This window comes from Toxorhynchites rutilus, chromosome 2 (genome assembly GCF_029784135.1).
Source record: "Toxorhynchites rutilus septentrionalis strain SRP chromosome 2, ASM2978413v1, whole genome shotgun sequence".
Classification (NCBI taxonomy): Eukaryota; Metazoa; Arthropoda; class Insecta; order Diptera; family Culicidae; genus Toxorhynchites; species Toxorhynchites rutilus.
In genome coordinates, this window is record NC_073745.1 from 187,634,733 (window position 1) to 187,652,464 (window position 17,732).

General features: G+C 36.9%; 1 protein-coding gene across 5 annotated transcripts in view; it reads left to right on the plus strand.

Moving 5' to 3' along the window:
* Positions 1–17,732, plus strand: part of LOC129771387 (WD repeat-containing protein 47) — a 245,836-nt gene that overhangs the window by 112,116 nt on the left and 115,988 nt on the right. Inside the window, exon 1 of one of the 5 annotated variants that reach the window (XM_055774977.1) lies at positions 4,091–5,436. The exons of the other annotated variants lie outside the window; for them this stretch is intronic. Coding sequence (XP_055630952.1) covers positions 4,504–5,436 — 933 coding nt within the window. The 5' untranslated portion in view covers positions 4,091–4,503. Of the gene's footprint in view, positions 1–4,090; positions 5,437–17,732 lie in introns of those variants that run through there. 5 annotated transcript variants of the gene reach the window in all.

Sequence of the window (17,732 nt, forward strand, 5' to 3'; positions counted from 1 at the left end):
TCTATGCGAATGCTCAGGTAGTGACACTTAAGGGGGTAGTACACTATGAACATTATAAAAAGTATGTGATTTTCGCGATTTTTTCAACGAGGAAATAAATTACTATGGTTCATCTGATAACACAGTTTTATTAGGTATATATTACTTGACAAACAAAAATATATTGGTATCGATTGGATTATCCCCTGAATAGCCGCAACCGGTTTGATGAACCCTTGCAGCCAAAACGTTGTAAACTAGTGGGAGTTCTACAAGTTTTTCTAGCGGAGCGATTTCAACCAACATTTTTTTACGTAATCTTGGATATATTTCCTGTCATCTTACGTAGGATTTTTTCAAAATATTGATTATTGACGAAATGGCAACTTTTTTTACCTCAAAAATCGAGACAAAAACATTCACCAAAATTTTATTTTTCAAAATATCGAAAAAATCCTACGTAGGATGACAGGAAATTATGTAGAGAATCTGGGAAAAACGATTTCATCAAAATCGGATGGACCGTTCCGGAGGTAGAACTCCCACCAGTTTGCAAAACATGATTTCGAGAAAAACACGTTTTAAATTTTAGATCCGCACTATACGCAAAGAATTATGTCCACTAATTGGCTTATAACTTTGGAACGGAGTAAGTACTAGCGTAGTAACGTAGACATCACAGAGAACATTTTAAGCAATTTAAAAAAAAAAAAAAAATTTTTTTTTAAGAAATATTGAAAAAAAAAATTCAATTTTCCATAGCGTACTATCTCCTTAAACCACTGTAGTTTGTGGACAAATAAACGAAATGTCATGAAACTTCACACATAAGCTAGAGACAGATGAACCTCTCGAAATGAATCTTGTTCATTTCATTTCATTTCATTTCATGTATTTATATTTCATAATTTAAGACTTCTGTCTTTAACGTTACATTGATTAAATTGAAGTAGAACAAGCATCACGTGAAACAAAATTAGAAGGTAATCAAACTACTTGAACAAAAATAGTACATAATTTTAAATTTAAACTTCAATTAAAATGCTCTATACATCCTCTCTTAAATGCTGCGAACGAATCTATATTAGATAGACTAGTGGGCAAAGAATTTCAGTGAGCTACACCTCGCACCTTGAGCTTATCGAAAGTGACTACAGATACATCATCAAGTCATGAAATCACATGCTAGAAAGTGGGGAAGAATGAGGCTTTTGAAAAGTTTCAATTTAGTATCAGTTCCTAAAAATGATGATGTTGTCATATAGAGGGATCGTAAGCAAGCGTAAATTTTTCCACATTGTGATGACACCTGCTTATCCCATCCAAGGTTCGATTGAATGCGAATACCAAGGCTGGTAGCATCATCGATAAATTCCACTGCACTGTTGTTCAAGAATAATGATGGTTTTAAAGTGCTATAAAATGATCTGTTGGAAATGAAAATTGCATTCGTTTTAGTTAAGTTCAAGGAAATCATATTTTTAGCCGACCAATTTGAGATTCTACTCTGGTCTTCATTAACTTTTTGAGATATTTCAGTAATTGAGTTACTAGAACAATCAAAATAAAGTTGAACGTCGTCCGCAAAAAGATGAATATTACAATTCTTTATTATCCCAGGTGAGTCATTAATATACAAGGAAAATAAAATTGGACCCAGAATAGAGCCTTGAGGAACCCCTCATAATACCGGAAGAAATTGGGATGAGATCCCATCGCAGAATACAGCCTGTGATCGTCCCTTCAAATAAGATTTAATCAAATAATTTTGGGTTTTCCGTTCATGCTTCAAGAACGGAACACCCAAAATTTGATATAAGCTTTTGACATAAAATTTCATAAGACATTGAATCAAACGCTTTCGAAAAAACTAACAGAATCAGAATGACAAGACGACCCCTGTCGAGTACTAGTCCTATATCATCAACAATCTTAAGCATAGTTGGCTTGGTACTATGCTTCCTGCGATAACCAGATTGAAACTGGTGTAACATGTTTTTTCTATTCAGATTTGCGCAAATATTTATTTTAACAATGTACTCAAATACTTTTGATAAAGCACAAAGGATACTGATGGGTCGTAAATTTTCTATGGTGTTCAAATTAGATTTTTTCTTAATTAGTATAATTATTTATTTCTTCCACGCAATCGGAAAAACGCTTGTTGTAACAATTGTATTAAATAAGTGTGTTACAGGATCGATCAAAAGAGGACAAATTGCTTTCATGAATTTCATGGGTAGCATGTCCAATCCGAGAGCGTTTGAACTTATGGAGTGCATGGCTTTAATTACATCAAATTCATGAATCCTATCAAAGTAAAAAGCCTCATTGGTCCATCCGTTTGATCTTGTGAAGTCATCAGTAGGAGCATGATTCACAGAAAAATTGGCACAGAATTTGTTATTGATTTCGTTAGCAGTAAAATTACTCAATGGTTGAAATGTTGAACTTCCAATTCCAAGAGTCTTTATTTTTTTTCCACAAATCCTTAGGCGCTGCATTTGTATTAAGCCAATAAGCAAAATAATTTTGTTTTGCTCTACGAATTAGCAAATTTACCTGATTGCGAGATCTTTTAAACGCAAGATGATCATTGAAATTTTTAGTATTTTTTCCATTTTTATAAAGCAAATCACGATTCACTATAGCCCTACAAATGGATGAATTAAACCAAGGATTGCGCTTCCTGTTACAAGAAATAGTACGTATCGGAACGAATGCATCATGGAGATTGCACAAAACATTGTTGAAAAATTGCAACTGTAAGTTAGAATCATCAATTTGATAAAAAGAGGTCCAATCTACTGAATTAAACGCTTCTACCAATGAATGAAGCTGTATGGCATTGTAATCACAATACTCGATAGTCTTAGGAGTTGGTATGAAACTAAAATCAAGGGATGCAAAAATTAGGTCATGGTTGGATAACACAGGTACTTCAATTTGACTAAATCTTTACACTTTCGACGGATAATTGATAAGCATTGAATCCAATTGTGATACTACGTAATTATGAAAAAACGTCAGTTCATTACCCAAACAGTGCAAGGAATGAGTGGTCATAAGACCACGAAACCTGTTACGCTTATGCGAACGATTACCTAACAGGATCACGTTGAAATCACCCAAAAATAATATATGCTCATAGGCAAAACCATATGTCTTATATATATGTCATAGTGGCGCCATTTGTTGAAAAATTCCGGGAATTTTCAGCCCATGCAGTACTGAGCAAGGTTACTTGGGTGTTATATTCATATCAATTAGAGTCAATGGAACAATTGACTTTATGATCTTCTGAACCTTAGAATGATTAAGAGGACCTATACTATCTGATGTTTATATAAACTCAAAGCCAGCACAGCAAATGGGCTCTATGAACCATTTTGAGTAAGATTTCCGGATATGAACATCAAACCAGTCGCGGTTGATGAAATGATAGATTAATTGCTTGGAATTTCAGAATGGTTTGGAAGGTCTAGAACATCTTTTTTTTATATAAGATCAAAGACAGTGTGCCCGTTGATGATTGGCTGTTAAATATGTTCTCTACTTCGTTTTACCTGACACTTCTTTTAATCTGTTCGTACGTTATTTATTTTTATCCCTCCCGATCGCTCCCCATGAGAAGAAACATAGTTCTTCGTAGCCAGCATACCTTTCGTCATAATGTTCCCCAGCCGTTTCTATTCATCGTTTTGTTGAGGTAATTTTCAGAAAAAGTTCATTCCACAGTTTCCACAGGGATAACGAACTCAAAGCCAATATATACACTGGAACATTGGCAACGCTGCCCATGACATCTGCGACATGTTAACTGAATGCTGGATTTGTAAGCTTTGAATGAGATAATATGATGTGTTTATCTTATTTGAATAATGACTTATAGACACAACTGCATTTCCCATTCATTGGAAAGTTCAAACTCCAAGGCACATGCGATTCCTGATGCAATTGAACTGTTGATCGCTGCCAGCACTGCTGCTGCTGCTATGAATCAGAAAGTGCGCGCTCCGTTTGCGAAGGTGTCGCCGGTTTGTTTGCCACTAGTATACAGCACCCAGCGCTTTGCTGCCTGATTGCTGGCTGGAGACCGTTTGGGGATGGACACTACGGAGGTTGGCGGCAAGCTAGTTGACTGCCTGGGCATGATTCAGTCGAGAATCAGTGCTACGATCGTTTCATTCGCGCGCGGATCGATTGACCAGCGTCAGCGTCGGGAAGTTGGGTGCGCGATTTTAGTTTGTTGTTAGTTTGGTGAACTTTCGTGATCGTTGAAAGCTTTGTTTTATGGCAGTCGCGGATTAAATTAGGTGTGCGTGTGCCTGTTGTTGTTATTCTCGCGAGCGTATGAAGTCTAAATCCCAAACAAGTCATCATGTTGTTTTATTGAACGTTGTGCGCGATTTGTTCTTAAGTCTTTATTTGGTTATATTCGAAGACGCCACGCGAAATATATTCCCAGTGACTCAATAAGTCAGTTTTTGTGCCGAAAGAATCAAAACCGATTACACGTCAAGGATGGCACATCATCCGCATCATCATCATCATCAGCAGAGTGTCGTTGAAAATCAAATGAGAAAGATTGAAGAGATTTTCATGAATCAAAAGGAGAATGAAATTAAAATTGTTGAATCCAGGACAAGCCGACATTGTAGTGTTCATGGAAATCACAGAAAGGGTAGTGTGTGTTCAATAAGAAAACGAGATTCTATCGGGTCGATGGCAGATTTAAGTGCAAACAATGGTGCTTCTTATGGATCGATGTACAATGTTGGGCGTGAAACAGAAATGGCGAAAAGAAAGACCCGACTGGCAAACAGAAATTCCATTGCAAACTTTGGTGATTTATATTCCAGCAGGAAAAATTTGTGCAATAGCGATCGCCGCCGGGATAGTTTACCCGTTCTCAACAAGCCAATTCGACCTATGGAGCATCCATCCGATTTCCCTTCAATGTTGCGAACCACTTCCGTTTCGACTGTTGACCTTCGACGCAAACCCTCGACGGACATTCGATCGACCGTTGCCAAACGCAATAGTTTATACTTCGAAGATCATCGTTTGCATAGTCCTATGACTGCGAGCACCGGAAAGCTACATTCCATCCTTAAAAACAAAGCACAATCTCCCCCAAAAGAGAGCGAGGATATCAGTGAGAATGAACTCTGCGACCTTACTAAACGACTTTCTTTCGACTCGGGAATAATGAAACAATCGCTGTTCAATCGCCGAAACTCGAACGACTCGAGCTATTCCTCCTCCTACACGAGGCGGATTTCAACGGATTCACTGGATGCGACAAGGCGCAGTTCCAGGCGATTTTCCGATGCGTCATCCATGTTTGGTGGCGAAGATGACAGCTCCGTTGGTGGCGGAGGAATCGATCTCGATCGGATTAGGATGCTGAATAGTCACTTTAGCCACTGCTTCAGTGATACCGATAAAAATGAGGTAATTCATTAGAATAACGCATACAATCGAGTAAACCCAACTACACAACTATGGTCGCAGACGGGGGCGGGGTGACTATCATCATGATTATTTGCATTGCAATTTGTAAATCCATTTGCTGCGCGTCACACAGATGCGCGACGTGAGTTTAAATGTCGTCGGAGTTATTTACCCCAACAATCGCTTTATGAGTGCTGCCGAATGGCACGACTCGCCAGGAATAACAATCGTAATCATCATTAATTCTTGCAAGGAAGCCCCAAACTTGGCATGAGTAAGTCGTGCTCACATTCCTTGCAAAAGAGAACAAGGCCGGTCAATCTCATTGCAAAAGCATACTTCAATCTTCCCATCTGTTTTGGTAGCGCCCATCACTTTGCTGACGCCGTGGCGCCTAGACATTAACAGCAGTCCCTTTTAAAGCAGCGAGCGAATGATCTTCTCTCGGCGACCATCGGATGTTCGATTCGATCGGTCACGATGTCGATGAAATTTATTCGTTCAGCATGATATATAATCAATAGCTCATTTGTCCAGTTCTGAATCACTATCAAACGATGGTTTGTTAAATTCCGAAGAGCAGCTGTTCGATTTAAGTTGATTGGCTTATATCTTGACAAGATATCACCATACTATAAAGATTGATTTATTAATGTGTCTATTCAAATGTCACTAATTGTAATCATTGCACTAAATCAATCCTTAGTCAGATTACATCTGTTTGTGACAAAGTAGCTTCTTGATTATTACAAAACTTGGATGTTTCGAGCGGTCATTCGAAGATGCATTACCGATTTTCTCCGAGTTTATGTCGCAGCTTACAATGGCGGTTGTTTAATAAAGCGATAAAAGAATTACCTAATCAATTAATGCAGCATTGGTGGGTGCTTTCAAACGCGGAAAGTACACAATTGCAACGGCCGGAACTGCTCGTCCATTCCGTCTGTCCGGCCGCTTCACAGCTAACATTTTTGAGTTGAACGACATTTTTTCTCGCTCAGTCAGAATAACAATGAATCTCTCAGTTCGGCTCCATAAGTTTACATTCAGCAATAAAAATTTACAGTCGATCTTTAATGGAAACCGCAGATTTCTTCATTTACAATTCGATTTTATGGCATGCTTATTCTGCATAATAACGATCGGGAATGATTCACGTTTTGATACGACGAGGAAAAAAATGAAAATATGGTAGCGCTTGAATGGATACTCTTCTCGAATTGATGTTTCGAATGTTAAGGTGTTAAATAAAGTATTCGTTTGGCGTTTTTGTATGGTGGAAATATAATTTTACAGTTGAAATATTTCATTTTTTTTATTTACATAAGTGATGAAAAAATAAAACCAGAACAGAGAAATTGTGAATAAGTTTTTGTTGTTTTTCAATAATGTCGAGAACTTCATTCATATAATCACGGATGTTAATGCACATGTGGAACAATTCCCTGCCAAATTAGTAAACGAATTTATCCTAACTTTTTTATTTGAATGAAATATTCAATAAATCTTTGATGGAGAAAATATTATTTGTTTTTCTGTTGGCCAACTGACAATGACAGCTCTTTTTTTCAAATTGTGTTTTTTTTTCTACATAGAGCGATTCTACACCGAATTTTTTTAAAAAATAGTCGATTTTGACCCGCCCCTTTCCGATTTTTTATATATAGTTTTATATATACAGTTTTTATATATAGATTATCCACTGACTCTTGTTTTTTTTTTTGTTTTGGTCATGGCTTTCGCATTATCTGACCACTGCTACATATACACGACCTTACAGGTGGATAGTTCTATGATTTCTGTATTGATAAAACATAGTTTCCATGCTGAAATATCTCGTTTCGCTTTTTGACTTTGTTACGACCTGTACCGGTCCGTACTGTCGAATTAAAAAAAAAGAAAAGTAGCACACATTTTCAACACTTTATTTTTCACACAAAAATAACACCAAACAACGCAATTAACACACTAATCTGCAGCAAATATCATGAATGCGACCTGCGTACCTGGAAAACAAGAATAATTAATGCTTATACATAACCATGAGTACCACTTACCCGTTTCTTCTGGAATATTTGGGATTCTTCAGTAAAACATTCCACTCACTTAAAGAAACACAAAACAGACGTCACAATGTATATAAACAATACAGTTACTCAAATCCGTAATCGTACTCCACCATGCAGATCTCTTTTCTCTTCTTTAGAAAGTCGAAAACAAGCTTTCGGAACATTCTATTTAGATAAATTTTTAGTGTCATATGAGAGTTAAAAGGTTTGCTATCTGTTTTCAGAATAATGGTTTTTATATCTCTAAAAAGACTAATGTGTGAGTTAATGTATAAAAATTGACTCAAACTCATAATCGTACGCTGGTTGAAATCTTTACTCGATTTCGATTGGCGTTGGCCAATTTCCGAATTCCATCATTAGTATGGTATCCCTTGTTCATTGCAACTATCTTTAGTCTTCGATTTTTTCATCAAGTGGTTTTTAAAATCGTTATTTTTAGAAATTTAGTGGTTTCTAAATTTCCTACATAGATAACATCCTCAGTTTTTTATTGGGATTGATGACATAAGATTGTGGAGGAAAATCAATAACTTCTGAGTAAAAATAATGTAACCATGTACCAACTTTATATGTCTTTAGCTCTGGGTCATTGTCTTGGCGAAACTTGAATCCTCGATTCCATCACATTTTGTTGGCACTTTGCTTGTCTTTGCAAATCAGTAACTCCAATTTGATTATTCCAAACAGCATGAAACACATCACATCCGGTACGATGTTATTTCCGTAGATGGGTCCTAATTTGATATTTTTGACTCCGATGATTATCGGAGGAAGCCAACGATGATTTGAGCGTAAAAAAATTTGAAAGCAACGCTTAACCCTTTCAATACGGCAGTGTGGTCCGTCGGAGTGCTACCGCTGTACGGAGCACTGCGCCGAAAAGTATACACATCGCATACTGCGATGTGCGAGTATCACTCTCATGTCGTCTAAAGACGGCGCTCGTACACACAGCTCATCGCGCGGATGTCGTCTATAGATGACGCTCGTAGGTGGTGGTGAAGGGATGGTATGAGGGTGCATGTATGAGCAAATTGGTTTTCATCGTTGGTGTATTGGATCAGAATGTTTACTTGAACATCCTGAAAGAAAATATGATGCAAAGTGTCAACAAAATGTGATGGAATCGAGGTTACCAGTTTTGCCAAAACAGTGACCCAAAGCTCAAGACATATTAAGTTCGTACATGGTTACATTACAAAGAATATCAAAAGTTATCGATATTCCTCCACAATCTTCTGACATCAATCCCAGTAAAAAACCGAGGAAGTTATCTGTGTAGGAAATTTAGAAACCTTTAAATTTAATAGAAACCACTTGATTAAAAAACTGATAAATATACCTTTCTCGTAGATAAGGCCGTAGATAAGGGCTAAAGGCAGCTAAAGGTAGTTGCAATGAACAAGGGATACCATACTAATGATGGAATTCAGAAATTAGTCAACGCCTTCGAAATTGAGTAGAGATTTCAACCAGCGTACGATTATAAATTTGAGTCAATTTTCATACATTAGCACTAGGGATTGTTAACCGGTTTTACCGTTACCAGTTTTACCGGTAAAACCGGATCATTTTCCATTACCGAATTACCGGTAGTTTTACTATCAATAACCGGTAATTTCGGTAATTTTAATTTTTACACCATAAATAATATTCGCCTTTATGCTGCTTTGAAATATTACTCTAGAATCTTAATAAGATTGAAAAATCCAACTGGCAGTGTTGCACCGATTCTACGACCTCCGACCTACTGTTCAAAAATAGCTGCTCGATCCCGATACTCGATGCCCTCGAACCAGTTCTGGTTGCTGTTGAACTGCTATACCGGAAGAACTGCACACTTTATGAAACCGATGTCGGATTGCAATTTATGCTAGAACAGCTATCTGCATTCTGCTCATGGTCGTGGCACAATTAATGATGACTTCGGCGTCTTTTATCAAACTTCACGAACTGCATTGAACAAGCAGGCATTTTAAATCGTTCGTGATTCAATTAAATTTGACGATTATGGTATCGGTTCAGTAGCTGGATTACAGGAGGGAAAAATCCACTGGAAGATGTAGAATCTGTTGAGCATCAAGGAAAAACTTGACGATTGCAGCAATCAAAGGTACCAACGTCCATCCCAAGCTCAACGTCTATAAACGGATTGATGAAAATCCTCAGACATGTTTTCGTACAGAAGGCATCAGAGGCAAATACATGGCAATGGTATTCGATGCTATTCGTACTGTACGCCCAACATCATTGGACTCTGAACGTCCGTTATCCTCTTCTGGAAATTTCGGTAGAGGTAAATCAGGGTAAACCAGACACCTCCTGATTTTTCCAATTAGAAGCAATTTTTCGCAAATTTTCCAATGTCCCTTTAACACACTTGTCATTTTTTACGTTCCGATTCACCCTACAGCTGCGGAAAAAGCTTCACTGTCAAAACAAACAACACAACAGGACTGGTCAACAAACAGGGGTTAGTCCGTGTAAAATTTCGCTAGTGGAATTTAAGTGTTTTAGTCGGAAAATTTAGGGAAAATTCGATACTTCTGTGAGCCTAATTCATCTTAGATCATTGTTCAGTGTATTTTCTGAGACGGTAGGTGGTTTTGTTGATTATCGATTATGGAAAACGTTGTTTTGAAATTTCGAGCTCATTCGGGGTAACACCGCACCTTCAGTCAGGGTAAAACCGACACCTGGTATGTGTTCCACTGACAGGAAAAAATCGTCCTTGCATTTTGTAGATGTCTTATGTTTATATTTGGAAGACAAACCGACAGAACTGGATTGATAAAACAGCCACAACCAACGTTGAACAGGGCTTGCCAGCAAAAAAGCCTAGAAGAGCTTCAACGTCATCGGCACAACCCCCGTGGTTGCTCACCCGAGCTGGGTTCAAAACTCTCGTGTTTACTCTGGACCAGGAGTAGGAATTTGTCCATTACCTGCTGATTGTAACAAGTTTACATTCGTTTCTCTAAAGGTTTTAACCCGACAGGGTGTCGATTTCACTCGCACCCTCATTTATTTCACCTAAAAACATCAGTTTTTGTATTCTATCAAAACGCGAGTTCTACTCAAAAAATAATCAACAGATACTGTAGAACAGTTCATGAATGGTTGAAGAGAGGTCCTGTAACGATTTGAAGTCGGAGGAACATGGGAGGTCTAGGAAATATGTGGGAATCCTTAGGGTGTATGTTTTACCCTGATTTCCCCTAATGAAATCCAATCTGGATTAGAAAACGACAGAATTAACATTATCTGTGTCTCTTAGTATTAATTTCAATAAAAGCCGTTCCTTCAAGAAAATGTTTTTTTTTCAAAGTATTGTTCTACCAGTAATTTACCGGTTTTACCGGTAATGAAATGTTCATTACCGAATAACCGGTTATTGAATATTTGCCACGGTAATGCAATCCCTAATTAGCACATACATTCGCCATTTTTAGAGATATAAAAACCATTATTCTGAAAACAGATAGAAAACCTATCAACTCTCATATGACACTATAACATTATCTAAGGGGCTGTCCACGTATCACGTGGACAACTTTAGAGGGGGTAGGGGTTACGAAAATGTCAACACTTGTCCACGGTGAGGGGGGAGGAGGTATTGAATTCATCCACGTGGACTCTAATAAATATTGTGAAAAAAAGTATATATATATATATATATATATATATATATATATATATATATATATATATATATATATCTGTATTCCATAATATATGAAAAATATTCTGCATTTCCAGGAAATTTATTCGTATTAATAAATGAAAGTCTGTCTCAGAGCGTGGTGGAAATTCTATATATCTTCATATATTTGACTTTTTTGCTGAAATTTGTATTTTGGGAGTATTGCACATGAGTGATAACGGGTATTTCAATAGGGGCGCTACAAAAGTAGACCGATAGGGACAGCAAACGACGCCATATTTTTTCCCGCTCTCTTGACATTTCTCATTAGTAAGGTTAGCCATTTCACAATAGATAGATATACGATCCAACAACGAGTCGAGATTATTAAAATTTACTACCGAAATTCGGAGTCAACGGCCTCAACTTTAAGAGCGCTACGTTCAATTTATGGTCGTCTTAATCGTCCTGACAGATCAACAAAGGAGCGTCTAGTGGAAAAATTTGAATCCACAGGTACAGTACTAAATGTGCCCGTAGTGTCGAAAATATTTCTGCTGCTATAGCATCATTTGAGGAAGACCCAAATTAGTCTCTCCCGCATCTTCTCAAGCGTTGGGCATCTCTGTGACGTTGTTGTGGCGAATTTTGCGAAAAGATCTTGGCCTATATCCTTACAAGATCAAATTGGCGCAAGAACTGAAGCCGCTTGACCACCAGAAGCGTCGTATGTTCGTGAATTGGGCTGAGCAACAACTTGAAAATGATCCGGATTCTTATCGAAAAATTATCTTCAGCGATGAGGCTCATTTCTGGCTTAATTACGGTTTGGTGTGGTTTATGGTCCGGCGGCGTCATTGGGTCGTACTTCTTCCGTGATGATCAAGACCGGCACGTTACTGTGAATGGGAATCGTTACCGCTCAATGATAACCGATTTTTTTTTGGCCCAAATTGGATAATATGGACTTGGACAATATGTGGTTTCAACAGGACGGCGCCACACAGCAAATTTAACAATCGATTTATTGAAATCCAAGTTTGGTGAGCGTGTTATCTCACGAAATGGCCCAGTCAATAGCCCGCCTCTGTCGTGCGATTTGACGCCGTTAGACTATTTCCTGTGGAGCTACAACAGATCTATGGTCTATGCAAACAAGCCACCGACGGCTAATGAACTTCGTACGAATATCGAACGTGAAATTGCAGCAGCATCGGCCGATTTATGCTTAAAACCCGTCGAAAACTGGGTTCAGCGTCTGGACTTATGCGAGCGTACCCGTGGTGGCCATGCAAAAGCAATCGAGTTCCATACATAATGGCATCAACTGTACTTTCACATGAATAAAGAATTTCATTGATATCCAAGACCGTTTTTGTTTTATTCAAAAAAAAAAAACTTTTGTAGCGCATTGAAAACCCCGATGTTAAAAATACGCGACATTGTTTTCGATGTTTCGATTCAGCTTTCGCTGTCAATGTAAAAACTGCTTAGTTTATGTTTTTTTAAGAACTCGAACAAGAATTTTTTTTCATGGGGACCGTATCTTTCGAAAAGTCTCCCTGGCAGCGATGCTCTTCTTCGTTGAATTGTAATATTTTATGGAATACGCTTCTAGTTATTAGATCGTTCAGCAAGTTCGTGTGCGCAACTGATCATAATCGAATCGAGACGCTGATCAAAAATAATCCTCGTGTACGACATATCAACACGCTTTATGAATGCAATGAAAACTTGCAGTTTGGAGCAAATCGTGACAATTGAAAGCGAGAAAAGCGAAAAGTTGAGCGAAAAAAAAAATGTTTCAGGTGAGCTAAATGAACCATCATGAACCCGCAGAAAGTCATTCTTTGTATCTAGTGGGATAGGAGAGAAATTCTGCATTATGAGCTTCTACTAAACAATCAATTCTAACAAGTACCATTCCCAGCTAATCGAATCAAAATCGGCAATCTAGAATAAACGTTCAGACTTAGCCAAGGTGTCCTCTTCTAGAATAATGCCAAACCTCATGTTTCTTAGACAGCCCGTCAAAAATTCCTAGAGTTTGGCTAGGATGGATAGTTCTCCCGCTCTCATTAGATATTGCGTCTTCTGATTATCACTTGTTCAGGCCGCTAAGAAAAAAATTTCAAGATCAAGAATTTCGACTCATTGGACACAGTTTTTTATGAGAAAACAAAAAAGTTCTGCGATGATGTATTTTGAAAGTTGCGTGAAGTATGACGAAAGATTGTGGAACAAAATGGGACACGTAGAATGGAGTAAATGTATGTCTTGAATATTTTGCTTTTGATTTTTTCCTAAAAATCGGCATGATTATTCCAAACAACTCAATATTTCCCAAGATTTATGAAGTTGAACGAAGAAAGATCATTGGTAGATGAAACGCGGAGATTGATTGTTGAAGACGAGGAAAGATTTTGTAATAGTAAACTGATCTTAATAATGAATTTGCGGATCAGCTAAGTGAACGGAATCAGATATTAGGCACTGACTTACATCTATTAGATTGACCGGCAATTTTGAAGTTGAACTCGCGAAAACTACGTAGCACAATACAACATGTCAAAGGCATGGTAATATCCATATCAATTTTTATACACCTGTTTCGAGAATCAATTTCTCTTCAATGATCTCCAATAATTGAATTCCAACAACGAAGCATTAGATTTTATTGTCTGATTTTCTTGAAAACTCAAACAGTTCAGCCAACTTGCGTCGGTTTATGATAGAAAATGTCCGAGATTCACATTAGATGTTTTGCTATAACGTAAATATAATGTTTTATAACGTGATCACAACGTAAATGGAATTTGGAAGAAAACAAACAGTATTATGTGTTGCTTCCGTATGGCCAAACACTAAATTTGGAACTCTACTGTCAACAACTGGATCGTTAGAAGCACGATTAACAAGAAACGGCAAGAATTAGCCAACAGAAGAGGAGTAGTGTTCCATCAAGACAACGCAAGGCCACACACGTCTGTAGTGTCAAGCCAGATACTCCGGGAGTTTGGTTGGGAACTTTTAATGCTTCCACTATATAGTCCGGACCTAACACCAGGCGTTATAGCACCTTTTTCTCGCATTGCAAAGCTTCCTGAGTGATAAGAAATTGAGATCGATTTAGGATAAGGACCAAGAATTGTATGAGAGAGGCATTATGGAGCTACCTTTTCAACAGTGTATGTATGTCATTGACCTTCCAACAACTTTGTAGAATACCAAACAGATGGATTACTAGTGAAGATTTTTGATTTTGATTTTGATTTCGATTTAATGTGCCAGTTCATGCAAAAATACTAAATATGAAGAATATTTACTACTATGTTTTTCTCGCACCATCATAGAACATCTCTCATTATTTTTCTTATTACTACTTTTTTCACGTTAACAGTAAATATCGACGTTTCGTGCAATTATAAGACATTTGGCATCAAAAATGGTTTTTTTGAAACCCCCGATTTCCGGTGATTTTTTTTTTCGAGATGACAGTAGCTCTCAACGTTTCATGTAATTTTAAGACATTGGGGGTCAAATTTTTGTTTTCGAAAACCCCGATTTCCTTTACTCCCCCCTTGGGTAATTTTTCGATTTTCAAAAAACTCAAACTTTGACCGCTTTGAGCCACTCTCCCTTAAGTTCGATGGAGCTAATATTCTGCATATGGTATTTTTTCGAGGTGGTGAACAATTTTTATGGGGTAACTTTTTGAAATTTAAGATGACCATTTTCATTGGCACCCTAATACACAGCCATTCCATGCCAAACCGACATAGTGGTTTTCAGATTTTCGTCACAAGTGGTAATTTTGTTCTTTATCGCAAAGCATTACGCCCGTTTTTTTTTATTAGGATGCCCATTTCAATTTCAGGGTGGTCCGAAAAATCATTTTTTCCCACTTTTTCCCAAAAATAACTATTTTCAAAAACTCATAACTTTTGAACCACTGAACCGACTCAGATGAACGACATATCAAATTGAAAACAATGAGCTAGTTTTATTAAAAAGTATTGAACTTGTCAAAAAAGTGCATTTTATTTTCGTATTTATTGATTGTAGTCGTTTTTTTATAGTTTTCATGGCTTTGGACTAGAGAGCGCTTTATTTTTTTATATTTTTCCTTGAAAGCTGAGGATATTTCACATAACCTATCTCAATATCAGAGATGCTATTTCTTTAGTTTTTGAGATATGATTTTTCAAAGTTAACCGACGGTTTGAAAAAAACCTTTTTTTTCTTTTTTCCACTACAAAAATTCATAACTTTGTAAAAATATTACTTTTGCGGAAAATTTGGATTTTTGTAACTATTGATTTGCTATTGTAAGGAAAAAGTTCGGTTTACCTCCAAAATGAAGTAAGAGTAGAAATACAATAGGAATAAATTTGAAAAGGAAGTGGCTGATTCTGCTATGTAAACCTGAAATCATAGATAAATAAATGAAAGATACTGAACATATTTTGTGTTTTCGGCATTATTTTTGCCGATGGTTTAGTATTCATCAATTTTGCGGATAGCGTCTATTTAAACACACATGAGAAAAAATTTCTTATACTAATATATAGTGTTCAGTAAGGTGGCAGCGAAAATGGTCATGTCAAATTGCAAGAACCGACCATGTACATTTTGTTTATTGGCCCAAAAAATGATCTGTGTAAAGTTTCAGCTCGATCAGACATGATTTAGGGGTGCCTCAAAGTGCTCAAAGTTTTAATTTTTTGATCCTCGAAAATCTTGAAGTAAGGGAAATTTGGAAAATCGATTTTTTTTTCGACGCCAAATGACTTAGAAATGCATGAAACGAGATCCGGTGTTATATCGAAAAAAATGTTTGGCCGAAAATCGACCTTTTGAGACTTAACTTGAGAGGCAATGAACGTATGGAAAAATTTTTTATCGAATTTAAAAACCGACCATGTGAATTTTGTTTATTGGTTTATTGGGGCTTTGATGCACCCTTAAATCATGTCCGATTGAGCTGAAATTTTGCACAGATAATTTTTTTGGATCAATAAACAAAATGCACATGACAGGTTCTTTAAATTCGATAATTTTTTTTCCATACCTTCATTGCCTCTCAGGCTAAGTCCCAAAAGGTCGATTTTCGGCCAAACATTTTTTTTCGAGATAACACCAGATCTCGACATTTCATGCATTTTTATTTTACTTGGCATCGAAAAAAAAATTTCAATTTTCCAAATTTCCTTTCTCCCCCCTTTGAAGATTTTCAAGGATCATAAAATCAAAACTTTGAGCGCTTCGAGGCACCCCTAAATCAATTGAATTATGGGGCGACCACGATTTTGATAATTAATTTTAGACAGAACAACAATTAATGCTAATTTATTCATTTCTATTTTTCTTGAACTTTGGAACACGAATAAGTATTGATCTACGTCTTTAAATTATTAGGAACATACCAATAGTTTTAATGCTTCTTAATGAGGAGAGACCATATGACTTACATTTTTTTTAACTCTTTAAAAAAATATGTGCCAGAACTGATATATTTAATTTTGTTTCTTCATTTCTTTTACAGGTGAGTTGTTCAGATCATATTGCTAATGTAAGTAATACTAAGGAGTAGTTTTTTTTACATTTTTTTTAAATTTACATTTTTGTAATTCGATAACTTCTGTTGAAGGATCAATCTATCACTAGACAGGTCCGAGTAACTAACTTCTTCCAGGCGAAATTCTTTGTGCACAAATTTAAGAACCTTAGCCATCTATAACCAGTGTGTGGAAGGTTTTTTTTTGTAAACAACCTGTTATTTATCGCTTGACATTATCTAAGCTGACAGCAGTCCATGTACACTTTTAATTTGAATATTTCAAATGGCAGTTCGATACTGGAAACTTGACGCAATGACGTTTTACAAACACAGCTCACAAAGCCATTAGGTAGTTTTTTTTGCGAATGACTGTGGGGGTGCAATATCTCTAGAGCTTCAATCGTAACCGGTCAATCATCGGTTAAACGCGGAACGAGCGATGGGATACAACGCAGTATGTAACACATTTGGTGACAAACAAGCCAACGATGTAATGGGAGCACTGTGTGGCGCCGATTTTTGTCTTAACCACCTACTCCGTGCTGCACGTAAGCGTTCACCTCCACACCCAGTCATTTTTGTGCGCAGAAAATTCTTCATTTGTTTTACTCTCTATCAATTAGAAGAAGAGAAAAAAAACAGCGATATTTATATATCGTGGAGCAATTTTGTAGTAGGCTGATAGAGTTGTAATTGAAATATTGAGCTCAGTCTGTAGGTTTATCATTTTTCACCTAATTCACTCGTGTGGTGCAAAGTTACCGCATTCTAATTATTCTTTCGGCGTGGAATGCTCATAACATGTCGTATTCTGAGCAACGTTACTATTAGTGTAATTCCAAATGAAATCGAGCTAGAAATGCCGTTTTTAAAACTTGTATTGTTGATTCGAACGAAAGTTTGTATTCCGTTTGGGTTGGAGGAAACATGAATTTTCCATAGTATTTGGGAATTTTTTTGAATCAAATGTAACTTTTAAAAAGGGCGTATCGATTTTAGTAAGATAAATCTTTGAATTTAT